At 42.7% G+C, this 27106-nt stretch overlaps 1 protein-coding gene across 1 annotated transcript; it reads right to left on the bottom strand.

The window, feature by feature from the left end:
• Positions 1–967: 967 nt before the first annotated feature.
• On the bottom strand, positions 968–26856 carry LOC113503567. The gene is made up of 4 exons (XM_026885597.1): positions 24769–26856; positions 22881–24662; positions 2670–2844; positions 968–1059 (listed from the first exon to the last, which is right to left on the bottom strand). Exons 1-4 carry the CDS (start codon positions 26854–26856, stop codon positions 968–970), a joined length of 4137 nt encoding a protein of 1378 aa, XP_026741398.1.
• Positions 26857–27106: the final 250 nt, after the last annotated feature.

Below are 27106 nucleotides of genomic sequence, written 5' to 3'. Positions count from 1 at the left end.
ATGCCTACTTATTATTTTCTGCTTTTCGAGAACCAGTTTTGTTTTGTATTGATAGCCATTTTACAATCTGTTTTCTATTTTGTGTGGGGAAATACTCACTGTAGGATTTTTACAAAGGGTTTAGTGAGTGACTACATGTAACAGTGATGTTATAGAGAATACATAATATTGGTATGATTGTGGAGTAGGTGTGCTGGAGCCACACTTGTACAAACACTTGAGGAATGACTGAGAGTCGCGAGAGTGCCTGAGCGCGCTACACTGACAGTGAATGGACTAGCTATTGTTAGTGAACAACTAAAATAATTTATTTTATGATATGATACCTTATTTTGCCAGAGTGCTGTATATTCTTCTGTTGGTGGTTTGCTCAACTGTACAATGTAAACAATGGGATTGAAGATATCATTAGACTACTAACAGTGATGTGTGCGTCCAGGCTTATTAATTGATTTATTTCTGATTTCAACACAATCATACTTGTAATATTACTGTAAGGTGAATATTTCGTGTGAACATGTGTGATCTAATGAACTTGTAGACTTTTTGTCATCTTATTATTTTTGTAATCCACATCTGACAGGGACATTCCCGTTTGAGTTTATGATAATTTTGACGGATTCTACAATATTATGTCTGGGGAGTTCTATCAGGTAGTTGTAAACTGTAGTGACCGGCTGGTTGTAATATTGTAGTAGACACTTGAAGGGGTTCAGAGTGTATTTGTAAATAGCAGGCCACGGGCTCGAGCCTTGCCATGTCCGGCTGTTCAGACGCATGGACAGCTAGACACGGCATTGACAGCTGACCAGGCACGAAAGCCAGGCCTACTGCTGCCTCTCGAGACCATGACCTCGTAGGAGATTATGAATGTAAGTAAAACTTAACAGGTCATAATGAGACACCATCAACATTTCTATATAGCTGGTAACGTTACTCGATGTTCCTATCCAACGTAGGTTACGTACTAGTGTTGATTAGGCAAATGCCTCGCCAGAGCAAAGTGACGAAATGGTTTTAACTTGCGCTTTAATTTCTTCTGCTTCATATGATACCATACTGTATAATATTCAATAAGGTAATATAATATGTATAATGACTTGTCTAGTTACTGTTCTAAGGTAGATAGATATCATAAACATATTCATAAGCTCTCGGTGACTCATGTTGTCTCAAAATATGCATTTCAAATTTTAGATCTAGAACATTCTGGGTCTTAAGACTGATCTCTTAAGTGATAATACTTAAGGTAAATAAAATTTGAAATTGTATTTTTGTATAATCATCACTTATTCGTAGATTAGGCCTAAAACTGGGATCTTAAGTGAATGAGGACTTGTCGGTATACTACCTATACTTACCTCATTCGGGTCTAGTGAAAATCGACGATAGGCACATAACTTATATTGTATTTCCATCCGGTTCGTATTTATTAGTAGTGAGAACGGAATACGCCAGCGCTAGGTAAATTAAAGTTGAAAATATTAATTTGATACGGAACTTTGTCATCCAGGTGCACTTTATCTATGTAATTTTATTAAACAAATGCTTCAAATTATGTTATAGTTATATGAATATGTATATAAAGGTTTAATGATATTTGGATTAATAATAGAAGCAAAAATTGTAAAAATAATGTAATTAAAATTCTAAAAACGGTATAATACGTTTCGTAAAGTTTATTCAAGTAATATATTTATTCTTGTGCTTATGCTTTTATTTCCCTGTTTGTCAAAAAATACCTGTATTGTAGCCGAATAGTAAAACAAATTCATATCTGCTTAAATTATGGTTATTTGTCATACTTAAATAGTTTGATTTCCTATCATAGTCAAGTTATTATAACTAAACAATCTTATTCTCCACAAAGATTTCAATGGCATTAGAAGTGGAAGTCAATTAGGAGAATTAAGGTTTTTTACACTTCATGATGATTTGGGGCACAGGGCGAGTGTTAGTCGCCAGTTATAATATCCCTGCCAAGTAGAATAATTAGCTATAATGTAGAAGTCAGCAGCCACTCGCGCCCGGCGAAATCATCAGCCGTATTGTATAATCTTATTGAGTATTAATATTACATAATATAATACATTTCAAACTTTTTATATTATAATAATCCATTTTAAGAATATAAAATACAGGATTTTACCAGTAGCTGTATTTTATTCAATCCCTTTTATAGTATTTTTTTTAATTTGCAAGTCTTGTCTACTTATCATTCGAACTTGCAGTTTGAAATGTTCTGTGTATTTGGAGACTTCTGAAACTAAATATCTGAATGTTTTAATCTGTAGGAACGGGTGTATGGGTGAACTGAAATAGCAATAATATTCTTGAGTAGGTTTATACTTTCAAACTAGCGCTTATTAAATGCACAATACACTCAGTCAAGTGGTAGTTTTCGACAGAGTTCTCTATCAAATTAGCAACTTGTTACATAATGTATAAAGGCAGTCTTAGGAGTTTGTAAAAACGTTAAAATTATTAAGGAAATGTAAATGTTAACATTAAATTTAATGTAAAATTTTAAAAATAAATGCAAGTATATTGATTTTGTGTATTATTTTATTTTTATTTTTTTGCTTAATTTGAAACTATTGCTTATTTTTTATTCTTTTTTCAAAAAATAGACTTAATATTGTGGCACCGTGTAACTGTTTGTTACTTACAATTTCTGGCTTTGCTGGCTTGCTGCGCGTCGGTGTCCTCAATGCTGAGGCTCATGACCACCTCGTGGAAACATTTTACTGCGTATAACTCTCCGCCATCGTGTATTGTGGCTTTATTTCTGGCTTTAGCGCCCCCCATACCTGTCAAGACCGTCACACCACCTCCTGGGACGACCTGTTAAATTCAATATAAAAAAACTTAGCTTATATTTTAACCCCAAGTGAGTTAATCTACCATCGATGTAAACGCCTCCGTTAATTCTTTCAAGATTAAAGGACGTCCGACATTTAATTGTAATAATTCACAAAGGCCGGTTTAAAGTAGTTCGTCAACTATGAATGTAATTGTAATCGGTCCGAGGCAATCAACGACTATTCAAATATTTTTGTTGTATTTATACACAATGGCATTTCCTGTCTTAACGTTCTTCAGATATTTATTACTAGGTATTGCGTTTCAAGGATCGTCAAGAGACCAGGGCGTTATACAGTAAAACTTGATAAAAATGTTAGCTAAGATTTAAAAAACTGAAGATTTTGTTTGAGCGTGCTAGTCTCAGGAACTACTGGGCTGACTTGTTTTAGATAACGCTGACTGAGGATTGGTCATTGCGCTATTATTAATAGGAGTAGTACTCGTACTAACGAAACAGGCAGGCCTTTTTCAAAAGCACCAGTTACATTCAAGGTTCTTCAAAGCTTCCTTACGCGAGGATCGTGTATAGTTCGTCTAACTCGTATCCTTGACCTTCAGTCTCCGCTCGTGTACGGACCCCACAGATATGATTCCCTGATTACAATTGTTACCATACAATACGGTTTGGGGTGCTCTAGTTTATATTGTATTCATGACCAACTACGCAGTTTGTTGATTGACGCAGCTAGTAGAATGTTAAAGGGCCAATTACAATAACTTACCTTGAAATATTCTTATTGTATGTTTTTAGTTTCGTTCATCCATCGTTTTTGCTTTTTTGGATCCATTCTGTTGAAGATCCCTTAGCTACTTGTATTGTACTTAATTATAATTTTCTATTTTAACGACCACCAGTGTTAAGGGGACTTTGTATTTTTAAAAGATAAACGGCAGGGGAGATGACTATTTCATAGACATCATCATAATCCTAGCTTTTTAAAAAACTATATTGGAGTCGGCTTCCTTTCTAACCAAATGTAGCTAAGTGCCAGTGTTGTACAAGGAGCGACTGCCTATCTGACCTCTTCGACCTGGGCTATGCGCAACTCCTTAGTAGGTATGACTAGTTTCCAGACTTGTATATTTTTCGACTCTCCTAACGGCTGTCAAAGATGTATGAATAACTTGCGGGGGCCCACAATTTAACGTGCTTTCCGAAACTCAGAGGACAATGAGAGAGAGAGAGATGGTCACCGATCCACGGATCGACCGCGTCAAGCATAGTTTAACCTGTGATCGATTAACTTGTGCAGTTGTAGCTTAGCCACGAGCGCCTCGTTTATTTTATAGACATGGTCAATAAAAAAAGCTTCTTACAATCAATTCTGCTTTTTACGTTTAAATTGATGCGTATTTTATGTAGGGTTTGGCAGGTAAAAGTAAACGCAGGTAGATTAATTATAAAGTACAAGGCGCGCAGATGCGCGGACACGTGCGCTCGGGCACGGGCGCCGCCGCGCCGCGCAGGCGGCCGTACTACTGCCTGAATGATTTATATCTATTGGTTATTTTATATCTTTTTATTACTATTAGGAAAGGGGAATTAGATTAAGTAGGGTTACTCATAGTCTCATTAGCATAATGCATTTAATTGATGTAGTTTTTTTTTTACACAAGTTTACGATTATATTAATAGTGTAAGTTGGTTTATGTTGAAGATACGTAGAGGGAACCATCAAAAGGTGGACGTTAGCGCTGTGGAGATTTATAGACCGGACAGTTTTGGATTTTGCATCTCCGAAGTCATCCGTTGGTCTGTATTAGCCGGCGCGACCCTATTCAGAAAGCTGTAGAGCTCTTCTTTATGCATCTCATTGAGAGTCTTCCCTAAGCCTCGCCTCGCCGCATTGTCAAAGAACAGTTATTTTTATATTAGTTAATTGATGTTTTTGCAGAGTCCCATTTGAGACCTCGTGACAAACGCCCACAAAGCGTTTCACATGTTGAGCACGCGGTTTCAACAGGTGTTTCTTATTTTAAAACCTAGTAACTTGCGTTGCATAAAACCATATAAATATTCAATTTTATACTATACTTTAGGTAGCTACTATAAATTATATGAAAAAGAGAGCAGGGTCGTAAACAAATGTAACTGGCTGTGTCTCGTGGTTGTAACCGCGGGTCAAAATAAGGGATCAGCTACCACACTACCAAATTTCATGTATTATCCTAGCTGTTTGAGTGGAAACAAACACGCAAAAATCAAACTTCGCTTTATAGTCTGCATTTGTGAATTCTGCAAATTCAGGAGAAAGTAAGACGATCTGAAAGTTGACCTGAAATTTTGTACAATTTAATAGAATAAGGTCCATATTGCCGATCAGAAACACTATTGTATAAGGTTTTCTTTTCGTTTTTGAACACTCCCACCATAAGTTATGACCAAAATGTTCAAATTAAAAAAGAAACATTTATTTACTTATTTTAACGGTCTTGATTCATACCTTAGTTCGAACTTAATGTGGAAACCCCCGCGACACAAGGATTTAATTTCTTAGAGCAGGAGTCCTTATAAAGAAAACAAACGGAAATATTCTTCATTGAGTTCGTAACGGTACGACGCAGTATGTTAAAGTTCTAATTTTCCCTCTCAGCATTGATATCTAATAATTTAATTACCTAAATTAACAGAAGCCACGCATATATTAAAATAATATTACTATAATTAGTCATAAAATAATTATCAGAATTAAGATAGTTATGGCGTCAACTAAGTTGTAAATCTTGTAGATAACATAATTAGTAACAAGGTCGTGTGATCGTGCCCATTTAGATGTTTCGTCGCCTTCTGATGGGAAAACTTGAGATGCTCATAAAATGAAATGTTACGATAGTCTCCACCGGTGCAAGATAGAATGGCCTTTGAATTATTAGACAGGTGTAATATTTGGCTGCTTTTTCTGTTAGTGCTCAAACAATGTTGAAAGCTGAATACGGGAGATTTACCCAATCATAGGACCTCTCTCAGATATGGCAAAAATATCTACTGTTTAATCCTGAACATAGGGAATAGAGATGCTTTTAACGGAAGCAGTCCTACATTAAGATTCGACTAGAGGCTCCCACGTTTAACTTACCGTACGAGTTGAGAATCAATTTTATCCTGGTTTCTGTATATTCGATTCTGGAAATAATTAAACCTTTTTTGTGTATGTAACTGCAGATGCACTATGACAATCATATCACAATCATTGCGAAGTCTCTTAGATTATATAAGCCCATATAAGCGGTTCTCTGAAAAGTACTTACTACATAAAAACTCTTTAAATAAAATTGTCCTGGCTTGTATATGTACAACAATAGTTAATGAGCACGTATAGCCATTAAGTGCACTCTATTTGTGATACAAAATAAGAGCAACATGCATCGGAGCGTAATGTTGTTTGAGTTGGCTATGCTGCCTTCACTTTATTAGGTTGGCATTCCTTACTCAGGCCCTAGAATAATGCGATTTATTTGTGAGAATATATTTATGGACCAGGCGCTCATAGTCATGTAGTGAGTTCTACGCTAACTCACTGAAGGACGACATGCTGTGGGTTCAATACCTAGTAGGTACAAAAGATTTCGACAACTTTCAAGAATGGCGGATTAGCTCTAAATTGTGTTTTGACATTGTTTTGGAACAGGAAGGTAAATAGAGAGGATCAGATAATCCCTGTCTAGGTTATAGGAAAGGCTTTCTTATAACCTAGAATGTTTGTTCGTTTGTAGCTACTAGGTATTGTTACAGTGATAGGCGATATACATACTGAGTAGGGTCAACGATCCTTTTAGAACATGTGGTAATCGAAGTTTTGCCATTTTATAAAATAGGTATCGAGGACTTTTGTATTTATTTTTAATGCTTATTCATAGTCAAATGAAATTAATTCGATTTTTAATTCTGCAGAATGTTACACCTGCGTTGCCTAGAAAATGTATGTGAGGTCGCATGCGATGCTTCGTGCAAGCCTCATGCGATGTTGATAAAGAAGTCTAACAATTATAACTTCAGCAGATGTTCGTTGTCATAATGTAATCTAGATATGAACATAGGCGCCTATATCCTGTCACACTCGATACATCTACACATACATGTTTAGCTCCCTATATTTAATTTAAATCCACGATCACACGCGAGCGACCGACACAAAACGATACAAAACTGATGTGGTGCGGCGAGGTAAACAAAACGAACGCGCGGGCGCAATGCAATTACTACAAAGGTGCGTGCGCGCAGCTGACGCCGCACCTGCCATCTTTAACATTTCTTTAAGTTTTTTTTCGCCATCGGAGTTATTGGCCTATTTTTTATGGCGCAAGCTGTCCCGGCAGCTGACGCCCGCATACGTATGTGTGTAAAGCCTTTGTTGGTCGTTGACTGGCATCACAAGGATTTCTTGAGGCGATATCTAGGATAATAAGGATATCGCCAGCTGCTCAGATTTAAAGGTTTAAATCTTCAACAGCAGCTGTGGCGGCTTCGGCCCTCCACGTGGATGTTTACTTTTTGTACAGCCTATTGTTGTCTTTTTATTTGATATATTTAAGCTCCTATCTCCCTTAGGTTCATGGGAATACGTTGCCATAAGATGACTCGTTATTATCGTGTATCGTTAAATATCAATATAACAGCAAAAACTTTACCTTACAAAGAAAAAAAAACATCACTTAACTTCACATTATTTACTGCCTTCATAGGATGTATATTGCAAAAAAAATATAATTCTTTCTTAATCATGATAATCAACCTTTTATAAAACGCATCTCTGCAGCTTTCCTCTTAAAGATATTTAAGCAATCTGCGTGTCTCACCTGATTTATTATGAATTTATTATCCCTAACAACAAACGCTAAAGGCACGCTTGATGTTCAAAATTCCTGGAATTGCACGTACATACACGATATTTCTAGATAGAAGGCGTTCGAATGTGACTCAGTGGGGTCTTCGACCTATGCACCGTGCAATAAGTCTGACAAGAGCGTTAAGGTACAAGTTGGCAGCCGACCGCAGGCGACAACTGCAGACGACATGTCGCAACGACACTACTGGTTTCTATGTATTTCTATGAAATTCCCTCCGTAGTTAGCGACATGAAGCTAGCGACGCGTCGCCGAGCGTCAGATGTCAGTGTCGCCCGACCGCAAATCAGTAGTGTCGCTGACGCCGGAGCAACAACACGTCGAGCGTGTTTCATTTAAACGACAATACTCTCTGAATTCTTTCATATCGCTTTTCAAATGGTTTTTGATCAGTATTGAATAAGTTCCCTCACTTGCTCTGCGTTTAATCATAGGACATGTGGCTTGTCGTCTATTTCTGTATACCTAATAAAAGCAAGTCATCATCATCATCTTCCTCTTCTAATAAAAGACGTAAAAAATTGCGATCACTATTCTCAAACACGTCAGACATCTTATTTCACGGACCGCTCGGAATCAACTGGATGCCATCTGCAGTTGTCGTCTGCAGTCGGGATCGAAATCATGACTGCAGCGACAGGACGCAACGACGTGTCGCGACGACATAAAGCGACGACATGTCGTCTGCAGTTGTCGCCTGCGGTCGGCTGCCAACTTGTACCTTTATACATGTTTGTGGTCAACTCCAGCAACATTTTGTAGCTGTTGTTGTAAGTTTTGTACGACCACCTGCTATTCTTTCTGTAATTAGCTAACGTATACTGTTAAGGAACAATGGAAAGGGGAAAGTTAAGTTGTCTGCTCTAATTATTGGCAACTTATCGTAATAACTGAGTAAGAATGTAGGTTTCAATTGTCGACGGGGCTTTTGTTTTTATTGGAACTTGACTTATTTAGTTCAATGTCATGTTTTTTATTTATTACTGGTATTGTTTCTGTTTATTTGTCCTGTGTTCTTACTCTTCAATACATAAGGTAAATGGTGTTTGCTGTTGAAAACTTATTACATCGATACATAGAATCCCGTTCTATAAATTTACCGTATCAGCAGCTACCCCATGGATCGATGGTGCACACCGCTAGAGGAGCACCCTCGTCAAAACTAGGTCATGTGGCCCCCATGGCTCGCACCCTTGCTACCAGGAGACGAGAAGCACGTAGGAGATTGAGAGTTAAATACAATGGAACTCTGTTTCGAAACAAGAACTACTTGAAGTAGGATTCCTTTGTACACCTATAAATAATTGCAAATAATTATGCACTCGTGTTAAAGATTGGTCATAAAAATACGTCCACTTTATATTTTAAAATGTCTCATTACTTTTTGTAAGGAGTTACCACTCAACGACAAAATAACCACTGGTTTAGTTATGCAATTATTGCCAACAATCAATATATTTTTGTCGTTTAGAAGTAATTGTGCTAGAGGTACAAATTTGTAGTAATTTTTACCAAGAAAGTTTTACTAAGAAGTTTGTACTGTTAAAGTATTTCAGATTAATAAACAAAGCAGCTATAATTACTTATTTGGCTTATATTCCAAGTATTTATATAGGTACATATCTTGTTTGTATTTTTTATGACTTCGCATTCTAGTGAATTAAGATGAATATTAATTAGAGGACCTTTTATCGTCTTGTTAGCCTGGTATCTTTAAAGGCCAGGCAGATGATTGAGAAGTATCATATCCTCTTATTGATTCCATTGTTATTTAGAATATTGAATTTACTGTACAATATTTTTGTCAAATTATGTATTCATATAAGAGTACATAGAGTATATTTTTATACATACATTTTTTTTATACATTTTCATTGAGTATTTAATTTAAGAAGGTTTTGTGTTTTGAAGTTTGTCAACACTCGTGAAATCTCCGAATCGGAATACGAGATTCATGGGAATGAACCCCAAGCCTGCGCAGAAGTTCGAATCACAAACTACTGCGCCAATGTGTTCGCCCCAGTTGTTTACAAGCGCTCGCAAGTCGTACCTATGTTTCTATTTAGGTTAATATCCCAGTAATATGCCTCGTTTATCCCTTTCATAAATATCACGGAGACAAAGTTTTTGGCGTTCATCTAACATCAGACTGATATCCTAATGGATATTTTATTATACGGCTAATTGTATTTGATTTGATTACGTGGAGGGATAAAACCTTTATTAAAAATGAGTTAAGGTAACTATGTAAATAAGATGGAAAGTTTGTGACTTAGTTCCTGCAGATAATGTTTCGTAAAGTTTTGTAGAATATTTTTATTAACAAAAACATGAAATATGTAGTAGAAGCAGGATCACGGGCAAAAGATTTAAAATAGTAGTGAAGTATGTTCATACGTCGATACTCATCTTTACATGCAAAAGTATTAATTTTCCTTCGTCCAAATGTTTACCATGTTTAAAGAAATGATAAAACATTATATACATAGACACCTTGCAAGAGGGAGACCCCTCTTACAGGCGTCGTATATTTTTAACTTAGGTACTGTAATTTCCTATGAATAATCGTTCTAAATGATCTGGTACTTATAATATCGGAAGAGGCAGGTAGCTTGGATGGTGTTTAATTGTATTACTCTCGTTTCATGGTGCCCTAGTCGTTGTGTAGGGTCACGGAGGGTTGGAATGAGGTCGAGGATTCCGGTCACACCCCCGCATTCACCATGACTTTCCTTGGACTCATATTCACAATTTTACTCACAGTTTTTGATAAATAGAACTGATATGTTGTTGTTGTTAGTACGGACACCAAAAGCAACATTAAGGTTGTTTGTCTTCGTGTTTGTAATCGAATTAGTGATCTATCAAATCAATTACCTGTTTTAAAGGCAGAAAATAGGTTGAATAAATGCTTATAAGATTGATCGATACAGATGACCAAGCATATATTGTTTTAAAAAAATGTTAAATCAGCCTCCGCTTAAAGTAAAACTTGAAGCGTTAACTTAAATATTTTGTTATCAAATCTGTTTAATTTAACAGACTCGATGCGGTTTTCTATTAGGATCCATATATGTCGAGAGGCCAGTTATAAGCTGGAGTCCTAATGGTTAGGGTTTAATTTGCAAATCTTTGCATCTTCATTTTGCACCAAAAGAAAAGAAAATATGTTTAAATTGAGTTTTTGTTGTGTTCGTGTTATAATGCAGAAACGTGTTTAGTATACTAGACATAAAAAGCATAATACATTACTTAAGGTGCGAAAGTTCTATAAGAAACGCATAGATGTCGCTGATACTGCGAACAAACAATAACATTTGTAATAATACATTGTAACTTATTTCTATAAGAAAAGCTGCTAATTCATGATTTACAAACATATGTAAATACATATTTTTTCTGCAGTATGCATGTTAAAGGATATGCATGCACGATATAGAGAGGAAACGCAATCTTTTTATAGTAAAGACGATTGCACAAAAGTTGATGTCACAAAAACTGGAAGCAGCTCAGCATTCTTTAAGATTTCACTGAATGGCGAAGACCTGAATTAACCCAAACATAATTATAAAACAGGCCTCAATAACAGTAAATAAACTGTATTTATAGGCACAAGAGGCCGAAACAGGGATAATAATAGCTTGACAATTAACGGGCCGGGTTCACCGCCCTGGGCGAGCCTTGGACGGGCAAGCAGCCGGTGTCACCGCGTCCTCCGCCGCACTCGTAAGCGTATCCTTTTACTTTGCACATACACGCTTATTTGCTTGAGCTCAAACTTGCTATATTATGCATAATTAAGGCCAAAGAATATATAATTAGGCCCCGACTAGCGAAACAAATGAAACATATTATGTAAAGTTTTCAATGGCCCTGAATAGTCCTTTTATTGAACTAAAACTTAAAGTTGGCGGAACTATTTGAGTGTTGTGTTCATATCACATGTGTTCGTACAAATAGTTGTGCAGGTTATATTTAAATTTATTTCTAAGAGATAAATAAAAGGTGTCCTTAAAATTTAATACTTCTTAACAACATTATTCAATAATTAAGTTTACATTTTTTAAAGAGCTGGCACTATAAGCGCCGGTAAACAAGCAGTGGCGACTAATGCTGAGTTATTATAGTCATTAACCATTTACTCTTTATCCTGACTACATCAGCAATCATTAAGAGACCAACATATGAGTCCAGTTAATAGTTTTACAGCTGGTAAACCAGTATATTATTTGCATAAAAATAAAATAGATATTTTTTTTACAAGTGGCACACTTAGCATGTATACAGAGAGTTTTTTTTACTATTTAGGTAATAGGTTCCTTATGATAAATTGATCAAAAAACTGCGTCAATATTTTTGTGAAAAACGTGACAAGTACCAGGGCGACATAGAATACGGGAACTAAGCCGGTCCCAACGCTTGTTTACCCCTCGTTCAAACAATGGTCACATATGATAAGTAAGCTCTGAATCTCCAGTCGGGTCGCGCTGCCGGTGGTACTGGTAGTATATCATGCGACGGATGAAAGGGGGCTCGTCCCCTAAAATGAGCTTTGATGGATCTTTGTTTAATGAGAGTAGTTGAGGTTTTAGAGATCTTCTTAAACACGAGGCGGGAGTTGGCCAATTTCGAAGAAGTTTAGTTGTAAACGAAAAGTTAACTATGTGTAGATATCATTTTGGAGTCAGTATAGGACTGTTTTCGATAGTAATCAGAATGCATAGCTATGTTTTTTAATAAATTTGCTTCTATACATTAAGCTTTATCAGCACTGAGCGTGGTGAATGCCATTTTATAAATTCTTAATCAAATATTGACTTTTTGGCACATACACAGTGCACATACAGATTGTGAGATGACCTAGATTTAATTGCGCAAACTCTGGCGAGGAAAAATGCAGTAAGAGTAAATATTTACGATTTACCGGTGGGTATGACAAATGACACCGAGCTGAAGTGATACTTATTTTGGAAGTTGATATTTCTTATTTGCACGTTGACATGAAAGTAGCTCTCTTAATAAGAAAATACAAGTACTAATTTATACAAAAAATGCATGTACATGTGTTTTTTTTTCAATGGCTAGCAAGGTATGGTATCAGGGAAACAGGTATAGGAGGAGTCTATTTCAATTTACGAGTTAAACGAAGAAGGATTGTTTCAAAGGACGCATATAATTGGCAACAAATTAAGAATCTCGATCATATCCTTTTAAAATAAGCTAAAAATGATGACGGATGTACTTAAAATTCCCGTTGAATGTTATTAATTATTTGCAGTTATTTTTAAACCGTACTTCTTAAAATAAAAGCTACACAACAAAGAGTCTTATCATTTTGGATAAATTAAGATAAGTTAAAATAAACGTGATCAAGTTTCGGAGTCTTAATTGACCTTATTGTGTAAAGGTAATAAAAAAAACTATATGTGACTGTGTGCATGAACCTGTGTTAACAAAATAGGGACAATTTTTTATTATGACATTATAACATATTCTTTTCATATTAAGTTTTTAGTGTCCATAATGTTTAGTGAAGCACGTATAATAAAAGGTTTTTTGATAATTTTATTTCCAGTGTTATATATGTTACATAGCTGTTGTTCTTATTTACCCTTTGTTATTGATGAACCCATGTGTTTGTGTGTATTTGTACACACATGAGTGTGTGTGTGTCGTCATTCCAATATTGGCTATTGATCAATCAGGCCCTTCGTACATAAATTAAGTAGGATACAGCCGCTAACAAAAGTGTTTGTACCTTTGATTTATTTGTTTATCTTACTCTAACTCCCGTTTTACCGGTATTGTTAGTGGCAAGAGTAAACGGAACGACAGAACTAATCGGAAAGACATAACATTAGTTACTTCAGTACCCTATTTTTTACATTATTTGGATTTGATTCAGTTTGATTTTATTTTAAAAATAAAAACTATACTTAGAATTCAGTAGGTTTCCTTTATTAACACGTTGCACTTAAAATAAATAAGACAAAAATGAAAACAATTTATCAAATTATTCATCGGCATCATTAACGGCTGGTTTAGTGCCCAAAACGCTGGCAGATTAATCCTCTGCGCAAAGTAAAAACTAGCCTTTGGGAAGTCATAGGAAAAGTCAACCAGACGCTTTGAAAGATTAGAAATTTGAAAGAAAGATATTTGCAAAAGTTCCTACCCCAAACGTCCCAAACAAGTTACTACTAAATTGTTACTAAATAAATAAATTAAAATTAATTTAATAATATACAAATCCAACAACTGAAATAAAGAACAATTATAAAAGATCAGGTAATTCTGTTAAGAGTAAAACAAAGTCACAATTATACCACTTTTAAGTTTCACCGCGCAGTGCGATAAGTCAAATTAATCTCTTATTCTTGAAACGAACTTGAAAAAAATCCTATTTATCTTTTAGTAATCCTGGCTGTCTGCTCGGTAAGTGACTTTTCTAGACACCTAGACCTGGAGAAAATGTCCGGTGACAGTTGTATTGAGTGAAATTGATGAATGTCTACCAAAACTTTGGCGAGTGTTGAATCCATTCCGAGTTTTCTAGAATTATAAATTAATCACAGATATAAATACTTTCTATACGTATCGATTTCTATATCAATATTTCTTTCAAACTTACTTTTTTCTAGTAGGTACAGTAATTCAATTTTCTACCTAATATTTAACGAGAACTTTTCAAGACTCACGTTCTTATTGTAATTAATGTAAATGATGATTATCATTATTATTTCAGAAATAAACTACTTATTTCCCATTTACTAACAAACACTGTTTTAATAAACATAATAAAAAGGTAAACGGAAACAAAGGACCTGTTACGCTCAACCTGTGTAGGTACCAGGGGATCAGACGCGGCCAGAAGTATCGACGTTCGCAAGGCATCTGTCTAAAGGCGCATCTGGCAAAGTTTACACAGCCAATGTTCACTTGTCGGCCCTTTGGAACCTATACATTGCAACTTTGTTGAGTTGTTTACATTGCTCTAGTATTCCTGTGTTAGCAATAATATGAAAAATGAATAATATTAAGTTAGCTAATATTATGTAAACTAAAATTAATTAATATTTTTAAACAAGTCCAAAATAGCTATTTTATTATCTTATTCACTATGTAAAAAAATATAGCCACTTTGGTATTTATCATCCAAATAAAGTTCGATCAAGTAATGACTAACAAAACAGTAAGTATCTTTTAAAATCGTAGCTTGTGGTACGTAACACGCAAGTATCGATGTGCAATCCAAATATTAGCCGAGTGTCTGGCGGGCCTTAGTTACTTACCTACTGTTCTCAAATGACTCACCGTGATACATCCAGGGGACTCGAATGTTATGTAAAGATAATCGACAATTTCGTGGGAAGGACTCCGGTTAGGTCCGAAACTAGTCGGGCTACCCCGATAAATACGCGTGAGTAAACCGTTACATCATTTAATAATGAATCAGTCTCACGATAGTTATTATAAAAATTTCGTTATTATTATTTTAGGAGAGTTTATAATGAGTGATTCTCAGTATCCTTTTAGCTATGCGGTCCTAGTACTTCCGTGATAATTGTAATGACGACGAAAGTGAATTCTTAAAAGGTTTAGGCAGGTAACCATTCACATACATTAAAAAAATTCGTATGTAATCAATGTTCAGGATGAATGTACGAATATTGAAACCATGGAACAATATTCACCATACCTAAATATAGAACCATCTAGTCAATAAAAATGGTTAGCTTGATTTGTGGACAGACAGAAAGACTGATCCATTTGCAGGGCTGCGCGGCAGACTAGTGAAAAAGCAAATTAAATATTTAATACTCGCAGTGAGGGAGCGTCAGGAGGCGAGACGAGCCTTTTTTTGAACCCACACTTTGTTTGTTTTTTAAAGGGGAGATCTGACGTGGGGTATTTCTAATTTCGATTGATCAAATCGATGGATTTTTAGAAGTCCTTGATTTTTGCAATTTCCTTTGTTTGAGTATGTTATCCTGGTTGAATTTGCTTAGCAGATTGTCTGACACGAAAAATTGTTTTAAAACTGGTATGCGCTCATTTTGGTTTCGAGTAATTATTTATTTTTGGTTTACTGCCTATTAAAGTGATTGGTATCTTTAAACTATTTCAATTTAATGTTTGTCATTTATTTTACCATCGCCATCGAACAGACGGAAATTGTTACTTAAAAACAACAAAACACTTACAATCCTTATAACATAAAATTTAACTATGAAAATATTATTTGCGTTTTCTTAATAGAATACCTCTTCCAAGAACCTTTTCTCCTGGTAGCAAAGCCGTGACGTTCGATGTAAAGATTCTTGTGCATTCAAGTGAAAACGTCCTAGGAAATACAATTAATATTTTTCCGACCTGTGTAAATAAGAGTTGGCTAGGGGAACAAAAGAGTAAACATAACAAAAGTTTGAAATACGCGAGTCAGGTGCGGTGCGGAATGATATTGCGAAGCGAGGGAGCCCGCTTTGTCGCAAATACAATCTCATACTTGGTACGGTCAACCACACAGCAGATGTCACAATACATTACAAAATCAACCCTACTGCATGCAAGTAAGGGCTCTTTCCATAAGAATTTTTGCGACCAGGGTGCTACAGGGATGGTCTATAATACTTGTTTTTTTTAGCCCTGTGTCAATTAGTTTTCCAGAATTTGATGGAAAGACTTCTTATTAGTTTGTAGATAGCTAAGATCGAATTTGGTAAATGGGAGATATGCAACTGATTGGCAAAAGTAACTTCTTGTTTTTTATGTGCAGGTACAGCTATACAGATACATGACAAATTAGATCAAAAAGTAATGAGGATTCCTTCAAAATATAATAATACTCATAACGTCGGAAACTGGTACAAATGAAGAGAATTCCACTTCTTAACGTTAATTTGCTTTTTTATTTAACGATGTCGAGCAAGAAAAATAGTCATCCAATATGATTTACTCAGACTGTTGGACTTTTCGAACACCAAACTTCCCGCCAATGGTTTCCGTGACAAGGGATGTGTCTCCTAGTTAAACAATGGCAAATATCGTAGAAATGTAACCGACGCGACAAACACGCGGAGACTTGGACAAACACAGTGACACTGATTACTACACAACTGTTATTTTTATATTTTTCTATGATAAGATATATTTATAAAAGTAAATGGCATAGCTGTATTAACTTGCAGTTCAGGATATTTCGATACATTAGTTAGCCACCATGCATTAGGTAAGCAATCAACATACCTACAGTCAGACTCACGATTTTCTATCACCGTAGATCAAGACTGGCCACTGTAGTCAATTTAGTTTTTAAGACTATTAAACCAGACTTACAAATCTAAAGCCTCAAACAAAGGGAATAAAGGAATTTAGGGGAATAAGTTAAGGTAAATAATAAAATGAAAATACCTACTTCTGTTCTAGAAATTGAATTTGTAAAGCACAAATCAATGATGTACTATTTTTTCCACCCAACACGAGTTCAATATTTTTTTATTTCAAATAGTCAGCTCTTCCATGAGATTATTTATCATTTTACATAAGTATCTAAAGATAAGTGCTTTTTCTAAAGTAGGGAAGAATAAATAATCCGATTATAAATAACAATTCCGACGAAGAAGATAAGTTAGCTAGTTATATCAGTGCGTAGGATAAGTTGCTGAGAGCTTATTAAGAAAATATTACTGTCTGCTACCCTAGTAACAGGTCAGTACACGAATAAACCGCTTATTTATTAATTAGATTTTTTACTATAATAAAATCACAGTCAAGTATGAAAACAGACGAGGTATTCGATTTCAGTGACTATTCCAGCTTCAACAAAGAATATGATCTCCTAGCTAAGAACCCTCAATGCCTGCGCGAAGCTTACTTTATTAAAACTCAGATAAATATCAGCAGAACGTAAGATATTTACTGCAAAACTAATTAAGTTCGTATCTTAGCTGCGTTTTATTACACGACCCGTTACCCCGGCAGCGCCGCTAGTGCCGGGGTACAGTTCCTATCACAAACAAATACATTTCCCCGCCTTATAAAATGCGACCCCAGTTTCCTCATTATATTTTTTTGTTTATATTGATCAATCAGTATAATATTCAGGAGAATTACAATGGTAACCAAATGAGTTAGAAACGTCACAATAACACGCAAACCTTCAAACGAACGAACATAAATCAGGGCTGGGGCCGTTGTACCCTAGCAGGAAGCAGAGTCGATGCACCCCACACACACAGCCGCGCGCCGCCGCCAATACGGTTAGCTCAGCGTAAGTCTGCATGTGTGCGTGACACGAATACACCAAAACGCGGAAGTACCACATTAACATATATTTTCCACACACACTATGAAGCAGTCTATAGTGTCGGGACACGTCTCTGTCGCACATATAAACAGATTTTCCTTTGACTATGAGTCTGTGTGAGTGCCGCCCTGTCATGACACGGCCGGGGGTGTGGCGTTCACAGAGACGCTTTGAAGAGAACTGGGCGACTGCAGCTGTGTGCATGAGCGTGCGCTAGTGTGCGTGACTGAGCTGAGTAATGTTTATACAGTGTGTATTTATACATGGTTATAATTTATAATAGACGTTTCGGGAAGTTATTTTAAGCACTGTGATCTGCGTTTCGTACTATTTTTAACTCAGATTTGCATTTCTTTCAGGATGCTTGTAGTAACTGCTATTTACGACTACCAGTTGTTGTCTACAAAATTATGAATTCTTCTATTTTCTAAAATAGTAACTTTACAAATTGTTGAAATAATTAGGAAAGCTTGTGTGTAGGTATCCTAACGCTACATATGCTACATAAGCACTAGCTAACGCAGTTTCCAAATTAAACTCCGAACAAAGCCAAAACGTATACCAGAAATGCAGCAGTGCACTATATTGAAAGGCTGCGTCGTTTATACAGCAGCCTGTGTATACAGGGTGCGGCGGACACGTGTCTACGGCGGCTGGCTGTAGCAGTGTGCGGGGCGCGGTGGGCGCGCGGCGGGGCGCGGGGCGCGAGGGCGGGAGGCAGTGCGGCGCGAGCCCGGCGCGCCCCCGTTCACGGCCAGGGGTCGCCGACCGCACCCCGGCTACGCCGTAACCCCGCTACGGAGCTACGGTGCTACGTGCCGTAGCTTCCTCTTTTGTTTCAATACTTACTGTCTATGTAATTTGATTGTTTTTTATTTAGGTCACATCATTAATATGATCGATAATTCGGTTATAATTATTGTAATTGATACTTTGAGTAAAAGGGGAAGTTGTTTTGTTATGATTTAATTACTCGTGATTTTTTAACTTCAATCTGATATTTTCAGAAAAAAATATAATTTGATTTCTTGCCTTTTATTGTTACAAAAAATATTTACTAGTATCAGTTTTCTGACCTAATTACTTTAATGGGATTTATCTTGTATAGAATAAAACAGTATTTGTTAAATTTGTCTAAACATTCAAATTATGAAACGACAAATACAAAGACAAATAAACACGCAGGTCTCATCACAGTCACAAACACAATCAGCTCTTGTTTGCATGAATAAATTTAAAAAAAGTGTCGAGATATCTACAAAGTTCTAGCAATAAAGTTGTCTGGTTAAAAATCGTCCGCGATTCAGTGCTGACAAGGCGGTGCTAATTAATGTCCTGGGATATATCACGAGCTGCCTCCGCCAGGGGCCGGCCATATGAATTGTGTTTTAGAAATATATGCACGGACATTCCCCTTTGAACCGCATTTTAAGGAATTTAAGACGGTTATACTTCATATCCTGAAATCGTAACTTACCGTGACCGGTATCCGCTAGGCCGGTTTCGCGGGAAAATTTTGGCGCAAACGTCTCGGAGACGAGAATGTCTCGCTTTCTTTAAGTTAAGAATTGTAAACAGAGTGAGACGTGGTGGTAAAAGTTTAATTGACGAATATATTTTTGTAAATTTATAAATTCAAAGCCTTAAATAAAATTAAACCGCATAACGCTATCGGAGATTGCAATTTCCAGATTTTTTCAGCAATTTTCCTTATTATACTTACATACATATAGTCCCATATACAGAGAAATGCGATATCATTACGGTAAACCACCCTCAACCCTTGAAACATGTGGACTGCATAATTACTGCAATCGGGATGCAGCAGAAAAATCAGGAAACGATCACGCAAACCGCGTCACTGTTACATAAGCGCGGGAGGGGGGCGGTTACGCAAGCGGCGCGGCGGGAGGGGGGCGGCGGCGGCAGGGGGGGGGCGATCGATGCGCGGCCGTTCACCCGCCTGCAATGCGCCTCGCCGCCGCACGCCGCCGGCTCGCCTGCACACATCCGCCTACATTTCATGCCGCCCTGGTACTTTTCGCCAGCTAGGTCGTTCGCTTTTCCCAAAAACGGGGAAATGACATTTGATATACGAGTTTTCCAGCTTCAGGGTTTTTCTCTATGTAAATTCCCTCTTCTTTGATTAAGTTTTACTCCAATTTAATATCACTATGAGGAACTATGTCATTCAGTTCAATTTATCAGGTGCCTGTTACCGTCTTAAGAACAGTACTGAAAATACTTAGCAACCTATAATAATCCCATATAAAGTTATGGTAATAATACAAAATTTTGATTCAGTATATAAATAGAAATCTTTTCACGTCGGCATGATTAATTATATCCAAGAAATTACAGTAGTTTGAAAGAGCGATAATTTGCGATTGGTTCTGTCATTAAAAAATGAAGAATGGTTAATCAGATACATAAAAATATTAAAATATTGTTTTGAAAATGTTTATTTATATAGAAAACTAACTGGATTAGTAAAACATCTGTATGAGAGCGTGCTACGCGTGCTCTCCCGGCGTAGCGGGCCTACGTGCGTGCTACGAGTACTCATAGACTTGAAGGGGGTTTGATTTTCTTTATTACGTATTCTTGTCGCGTTTTAAGATATTTCGGATAATGGCATACTCTATGGGGCACAGAAGTTTAGTTCGTGAAATTGAATCAGCCACTTTCTGGTTTACTTATCTTTAATAGGCTTTCTCAAAGTTTTGTTTTTATTTTAGGAAGAGCGAAACTTTTCGACACCTACATTTATTTATAGCATTATTGACATCAAGACATTTATTTTACCCCATAGTAAGTAGTCATAATGCGTGCCTTGTATAAAACGGCATAGAAATCTATTTGTATGAAGGCATTTTCATCTTAGGAGCGTACTCGGAAAATAGTTCATTTCTCTTACAATGCTTTGTTGACCTGGAGATTACAATACAATACCAGTTTCTATTGTGATTGCAGTAATACTTGCAGGAGGTATAATTAGCCTGAGCTGAAGCAACCGTGGAGCACTAAAGTGAAGGCTATCTGAAAAAGGCACTTGTAGTCTAGAACTACTAACAATATTGATTTCTATAACCTACGCAGATTCAGTAACCTGTAAATAATGTGACCCAACTTAACATTTGAAGTAATAGTCTAAAACAATATCCTGAACCTTTCGGTCACCCTCCTTTTTTTTTTTTTTTTTTTTTTTCGGGGGGAAATCCTCATGGACTTCCTCCGCCAGGGAAGAGGCGGAGGGGTGTGCCGGACTCTTACCGGCTAAAACCCCCCGGTGTGTCTCCTCGCACGTGGGCACGCGGGGCCGCGGGAGTCCAAATTCCTCCGCAGCCCCGCACTAGTGCTGGCCCGGTCAGTCCGGGCCTCGCCTCGTGCACGGGGTAGTGAGGTGTTTGCCTACCCCGTGCACCGCCTCAGAGGCGCGCGCCGACACTCGCTCGCGCCTCCGCCTCGGGTCCATGGAATAGGGGGCGGGGGGCTTCCCCGAGTCCCGCGCCCCTGAACCCATTCATGGGGGCTGGAAGAGGGCGTTGTCCGCCCTCCTCCTACGCCCGGTGCGCTTTCTGCGGCCGGGGAAGGGAGTCGAGATCTCCCTCTCCCGCTCCGCAGCTTCCTTCTGCGACATCACGTCCTCGCAGAAGGACACCACCGCGTCCCACGACTCTGCGCTACCGACCATCTTCCGCACTACGGCCGGCAGCGACAGATCGCCTCCTACTTCGTTTGTGAGGACACGGCGCTGCTCCTCCCAAGCCGCACACTCGGCGAGAGTGTGTTGCGCCGTGTCTTCCCCGCAATGGACGCAGTGGTGGCACCGAGCGTCCGGCTCCCTGTTTATGCGACACAGGTACTTGCCGAAGCAGCCGTGCCCCGACAGCACCTGCGTCACCCTGAACGACAGGGAGCCGTGCCTTCTCCCGAGCCAGTTGTCGAGCACTGGCCGGATCGCCTCGACGGTTGCGAGGCCGGCGGCAGGGCGCAGAAGCCTTTGCCGCCATTCCGCCACCAAGACCTGACGGAGCTCAGCTCGGCGCAGTGCGATCTGTCGCTGCGCCGGCCTCGAGCCCCGTGCCCGCTCTTCCTCGCGCCATCGGTACAACGACGCGAGTACTTTCGCCTCCAGGTCCCAGGGCGGGGATCCGGCCAGTACGCAAGCCGCCTCGTAGGAGATCGTGCGGTACCCGCGGACGACTCTGACGGCCATCGCCCTCTGCGGTTAACGCAGAATGGCGAGTGTGCCGGCCGTCAGGTCCATCGCCCACACAGGGGCCCCATACAGGGCCATGGACCGCACGATTCCCACGTACAACCGCCTACAGGCGGTGCTCGGGCCCCCCATGTTGGGAAGCAGCGTTGAAAGCGCGCCCGCCGCGCCCATCAGCTTGGGCGCCAGGCGCCGGAAGTGAGGACCGAATTCCCATCGGCTGTCGAGCACCAATCCCAAGTACTTCATGGTGGACTCGACAGCTATCCGGGCCCCACTGACCACGATGTGTGATCCCGGCGCCGGCGCACGTCGGGGGCCATGAAACACAATGGCCCCCGACTTATTCAGGGCCACATCTAGGCCCAGGCGCCGGATGCGGTTCACCACCTGTGACACCGCAGCCGTGGCTATCAACGCCGCTTCCCTGTGCGAGCTCCCCCGGGCTGTGACTAGCGTGTCGTCCGCGTAGCACGTCAAGTCGGCGCCCGACGGGAGCTCGCCTCTCAGCACCCAGTCGTAGCCGATGTTCCACAGGAGCGGCCCCAAAACCGATCCCTGCGGAACACCGCACGACATAAGGTGCCGACCAGCACCGTCACGTCCCCGATAGGTGACGCACCTATCCTCCAGATAGGCCCCTACTGTACGACGGAGGTAGGGAGGCACACGATGATATTTTAGGGCCTCCCGAATACAACTCCAGGGTAGGGTGTTGAAGGCGTTGGAGATGTCCAACGACACCGCCAGCACCACCCCACCCCGGGACACTGTCTCCTCCGCCAGGGCCCTCACGCGCACGATGGCGTCTATGGTGGAGCGCCCCCGACGAAAACCAAACTGGTTGTCGTCCAGGTCCGGCCCCTCTCTGCACAAGTGGCTGACGAGGCGATCTGCGATGATTCGCTCGAACAGTTTGCCCGCCTCGTCTAGCAGCACTATGGGCCGGTATGCGGACGGCGAGTCCGCGGGGCGCCCCTCCTTTCTGAGCAGGACCAGCCTCCCCTCCTTCCACAAACTGGGAAACTGACCCCGCTCGAGGCATGCCGTGAAGAGCCCCCTCAGCTGGGGCTCTAGCTCCTTCAGAGCTAAGACGAGAGCACGACCGGGAACTCCGTCGGGTCCGGGCGCCGTGTTTTTCGCCCGGAGTCGCGACACGGCTGCTCTCGTCTCTTCTTGCGTCACCTCGGGGACATCGGTGCTCTCCTCATCAGGAGAGTCTGTGGCTGAGGGCGAAGCCATCGCCGGGGGAACGTGTCCCGTCCGCTCAGGGAAGAGGGCCGACACCACCGCCTCTAGCAACTGGGGCTGCATGCCCTGGACCACTGGGGGCGCCCAGGGACGCAACTTGCCCCGTACCCAACGGTAGGGGCGCCCCCACGGATCCCGGTCCAGGGACCCCAGCAGCTCCTCCCTGGCACGCGACTTCGAGTCGCCGATGGCCAGCCACAGAGTCTCCTTGGACGCGCGGTACACCTCATACAGCGCGCCCTCCTCGACGGGATCCCGTCGACGTCGTCTCCGGTATCGAGTGTACCGGCGGCGAGCTGCGACGCACTCAACGCGCAGCCGCGCGATCTCGTCGGTCCACCAGTACACCCGGCGCCTTGCGGACTGTTGGCTTACACGGGGCATGGACGCGTCGCAAATCTGCGTCATCGCCCCGCGAAACCACAGCGCCACCGCTTCGACGTCGACGGGGCCGTCCGTCGCCGACTCCCAGATCCAGGACTGGACTAAGGCAGCTTCCTCGAGTAGTTCCCTGTCGATGCGCTTGAGCGCCCATCGGGGGCCGTCGTTGATCGGGGTTGTTGGATGGCGGCCGCTCGCGGTCTGGGCGGAGACGTCGAACCGGATATAACGATGGTCCGATAACGTCTCCACCTCCACGGCGACACGCCAGTCGCGGACTCGGCCGGCGACAGAGGGGCTTGCGAACGAGACGTCCACAATCGACCCGCCCCGCTGCCGCACGCACGTGTATTCCGAACCCCGATTTAGGACGACCAGACCGGTCGTCACCGCCCACTCTTCCAACGCCTCGCCCCGAGAGTCAGTGACCGGAGATCCCCACGCCGATGACTTGGCGTTGAGATCCCCGAGCACCAGAACGGGACGAGGGTGGTAGCGGTTCACGACGGCGCCCAACTCGACAAGGAAACCCTCGAAGTCGGCGAGACTCTTGTTGGGGGAGAAATACGCCCCCACAACGGCGATGCCGTCCGAAACCGCGGCAACCCAGCCGCGGCCCCTGGACGGGTCGATCAGAGTCCCGCCAATAATGGCCACCAAACCGTCAGCGCACCCCAACCAGTTGTCACGGGCGGGGACGAAGTACGGCTCGGCGACCACAGCCACGTCGATCGACCACTCTGCCATAGTCTGGAGTAGAAGATCCTGAGCTCTGGCAGAGTGATTGATGTTGCCCTGGAGGAAATGGAATTGCGCCATTATTGACAATCCATTCCCCGGCAACAGTCCCGGACCGGGAGTCGGTCGCGGAGCTACCAGCCTGCGGGGGCTGCGAGGTTACCCCGGCAGGCTTGGAGCCCCTCTTCCCTGCCTTTTTGGCAGTGCTGGTGGGCATGCCACAGGCTCCCCCGCCCAATCTGTGTCCCGCCGGCTTTCCCGCGGCCGAACACAGGCAGCAGTTTAGCGCGGCGGAACACTGGGCCGCCTTGTGACCGGGCTGACCGCAGCGATAGCAGAGACCGCTACGGTCTGCTGCGGAGGTGCACTTTGCCCGGACGTGCCCCTTTTCCAGACACCGGAAGCACCTCAAAGCCCGGGGTTGCAGGAGTTTTACTCTCGCTGCAACCCAGCCCACCTTCACTTCGCCAGCTAAGGCGATCTTTTTCGCCGACGCCACAGGGCACCGAACCCAGACTGCGCCGAGTCCGGTGGCGTCGGTGCGTATGTCGCCGGCCCGCACCCTATCCGGCGGACACTCTCCACTGCGGGCAACGGCCGCCACCACTTCCTCGGGGGTCACGGAATCGTCCAGACCGGTGATCCGCACCTCTGCGGTTTTTACCGGTCTGGAGACCCGGACGTCCTCGGGGTTGAGGACCTCCCTCATTTTGGCGGCCAGAGCGTCCGCCTTTTCGGCGCTGCCGCTCGCAGCACCGGCCACCTCGAACAGCCGCGCACCCGTGACGGTCTGCCTGACGGTGACGGACTGGAGGCCAAGATCTGACAATTTGATCTTGGCCTTGGCCTCGGCAATGACCGACTGGTACGTAACGCCGCGCTCCGCAGCCCCGGGCTGCAGCGTCAGCGTCACGGCCTCGGAACGCGGGGCACGCACCGCCGGCCCTTTGCGACCGCCTTTGGCAGTCCGTCGCGCAGGCTGCGCAGCCGCCTTTGCCGTAGGGCCTGGGGCGCGCGCTGCTGCGGAGTCCGCCTTTGCGGCTTTGCGGGCCTTCTTGCGGCCCACGACTGTCGCCCAGCTCTCACCCTTAGAGCCGGCCGTCGTGGGCTTAGCACTTGGCGGGGCTCCCTCGCCGGGCTTTTTGACGCCCCCCGTGGGCTTCCCCTGGCGAGGCGCAGGCCTCGGCGGCTCCTCCGTCCTCCGTCTTGCGTCGGCCGCTAGGGGCGGACGGAGGGTTTCCGGGGGGAGGCGCCGAGACACCGCCTCTATGCGGGCATTGACCATGCTCCCGCACTGGAGCATGCAGAGCCGGACTATGCGCTCGACCTCGTCGTCGGAACGAGCGCTTGCCGGTCTCGGTGCGGGAGACGGGGCCACCACCGGTGCGGCGACAGTGGGCGGCGTGCGTCGCTGTTGCTGCTCGCTCAGCGCAGCGACTTGCCGCCGGAGGTCCTCCAGGTCGGCACGGAGGCGGCCGTTCTCCTCCTGCAACTTCGCGACCTCGTCTGAGGCCGTCCTGTTGAGGAGGACACCAACCGCCTCCTTAATGTCCGCGGCAGCCTCCTTCAGACCGCGGGTGAACGTGCCCTTCAGGCTGCCGGACTTCGTGGCAACCTTCAGGACCAAGTCCACCCCGTCCAAGGCCAGCTGGCTCAGGGCCGCCGCGGATGGCTCGCCCCCTTCGGCCGTGAGAGCAGCGCGTCGCTCACGCGCGCGCTCTGCCATCGCCGACACTTCGTCGGCCGCGACGGCTTTGCGCTGCTCCCTTCTGGCGGCGTTGAGCTCCGCCTTCGAGCTCCCCAGCGAAGCACCGCTCTCGCCGCCAGGGTCCTCCGTGGTGACCCCCACGTCGCTCTCCGCTTCGCTGGCCGCCTGGGCACTGGAACGCACAAACCTGCCCTGTGCGTCCCTCCGCGGCCGCGAAGCACTCGCCCCCCTCGAAGCCTGCCGACCTCTCCTCCCGGTCGGCAACTTCGGAGCCGGCAGGCCGTCCTCATCTGAGGACTGACCCGCCGAACCACCTCCCATCGAAGCACGGTCACGTGGACGTTTCCTAACGGAAGACGATCCACGCGGCCGCTCCTCGGCATTTTGTATGCTGCCAGTGATTTTATCAGCGACAGGGGCCTGGTCGCCTACCCCTGCGCGTCCATCGGTAACCAATTTCACACTCGCAGGCCCGGATACCTGCGAGCGCCGGGCGTCAGCCGGATCGCATGACACAACAAAATTCTCTGTGTCAGACATCATTTTTACGAGTGGGTGCTACGCACATCGCTTCCCCAAGGCGATGCGGCCGCTCTTTTGGGAGGTTATTTGATCCTCCCGAGGCCCGCGGATGCCTCTGGTACAGGATATACCGCCCGCTGCTCGGTGTCTACAAACTATTGTTGTTTTTGGATTTTCTCTTTTTTTTTTTTTTTTTTTTTTTTTTTTTTTTTAACCTAACCTATGTACATCCGTGGCTCACTACCTCGCCACGGATGCGTCAGACCGCGGG

This window comes from Trichoplusia ni, chromosome 19 (assembly GCF_003590095.1).
Source record: "Trichoplusia ni isolate ovarian cell line Hi5 chromosome 19, tn1, whole genome shotgun sequence".
NCBI lineage: Eukaryota > Metazoa > Arthropoda > Insecta > Lepidoptera > Noctuidae > Trichoplusia > Trichoplusia ni.
The sequence above is the reverse complement of the archived record's forward strand: the minus strand, read 5'-3'. Positions and strand labels throughout refer to the sequence as shown.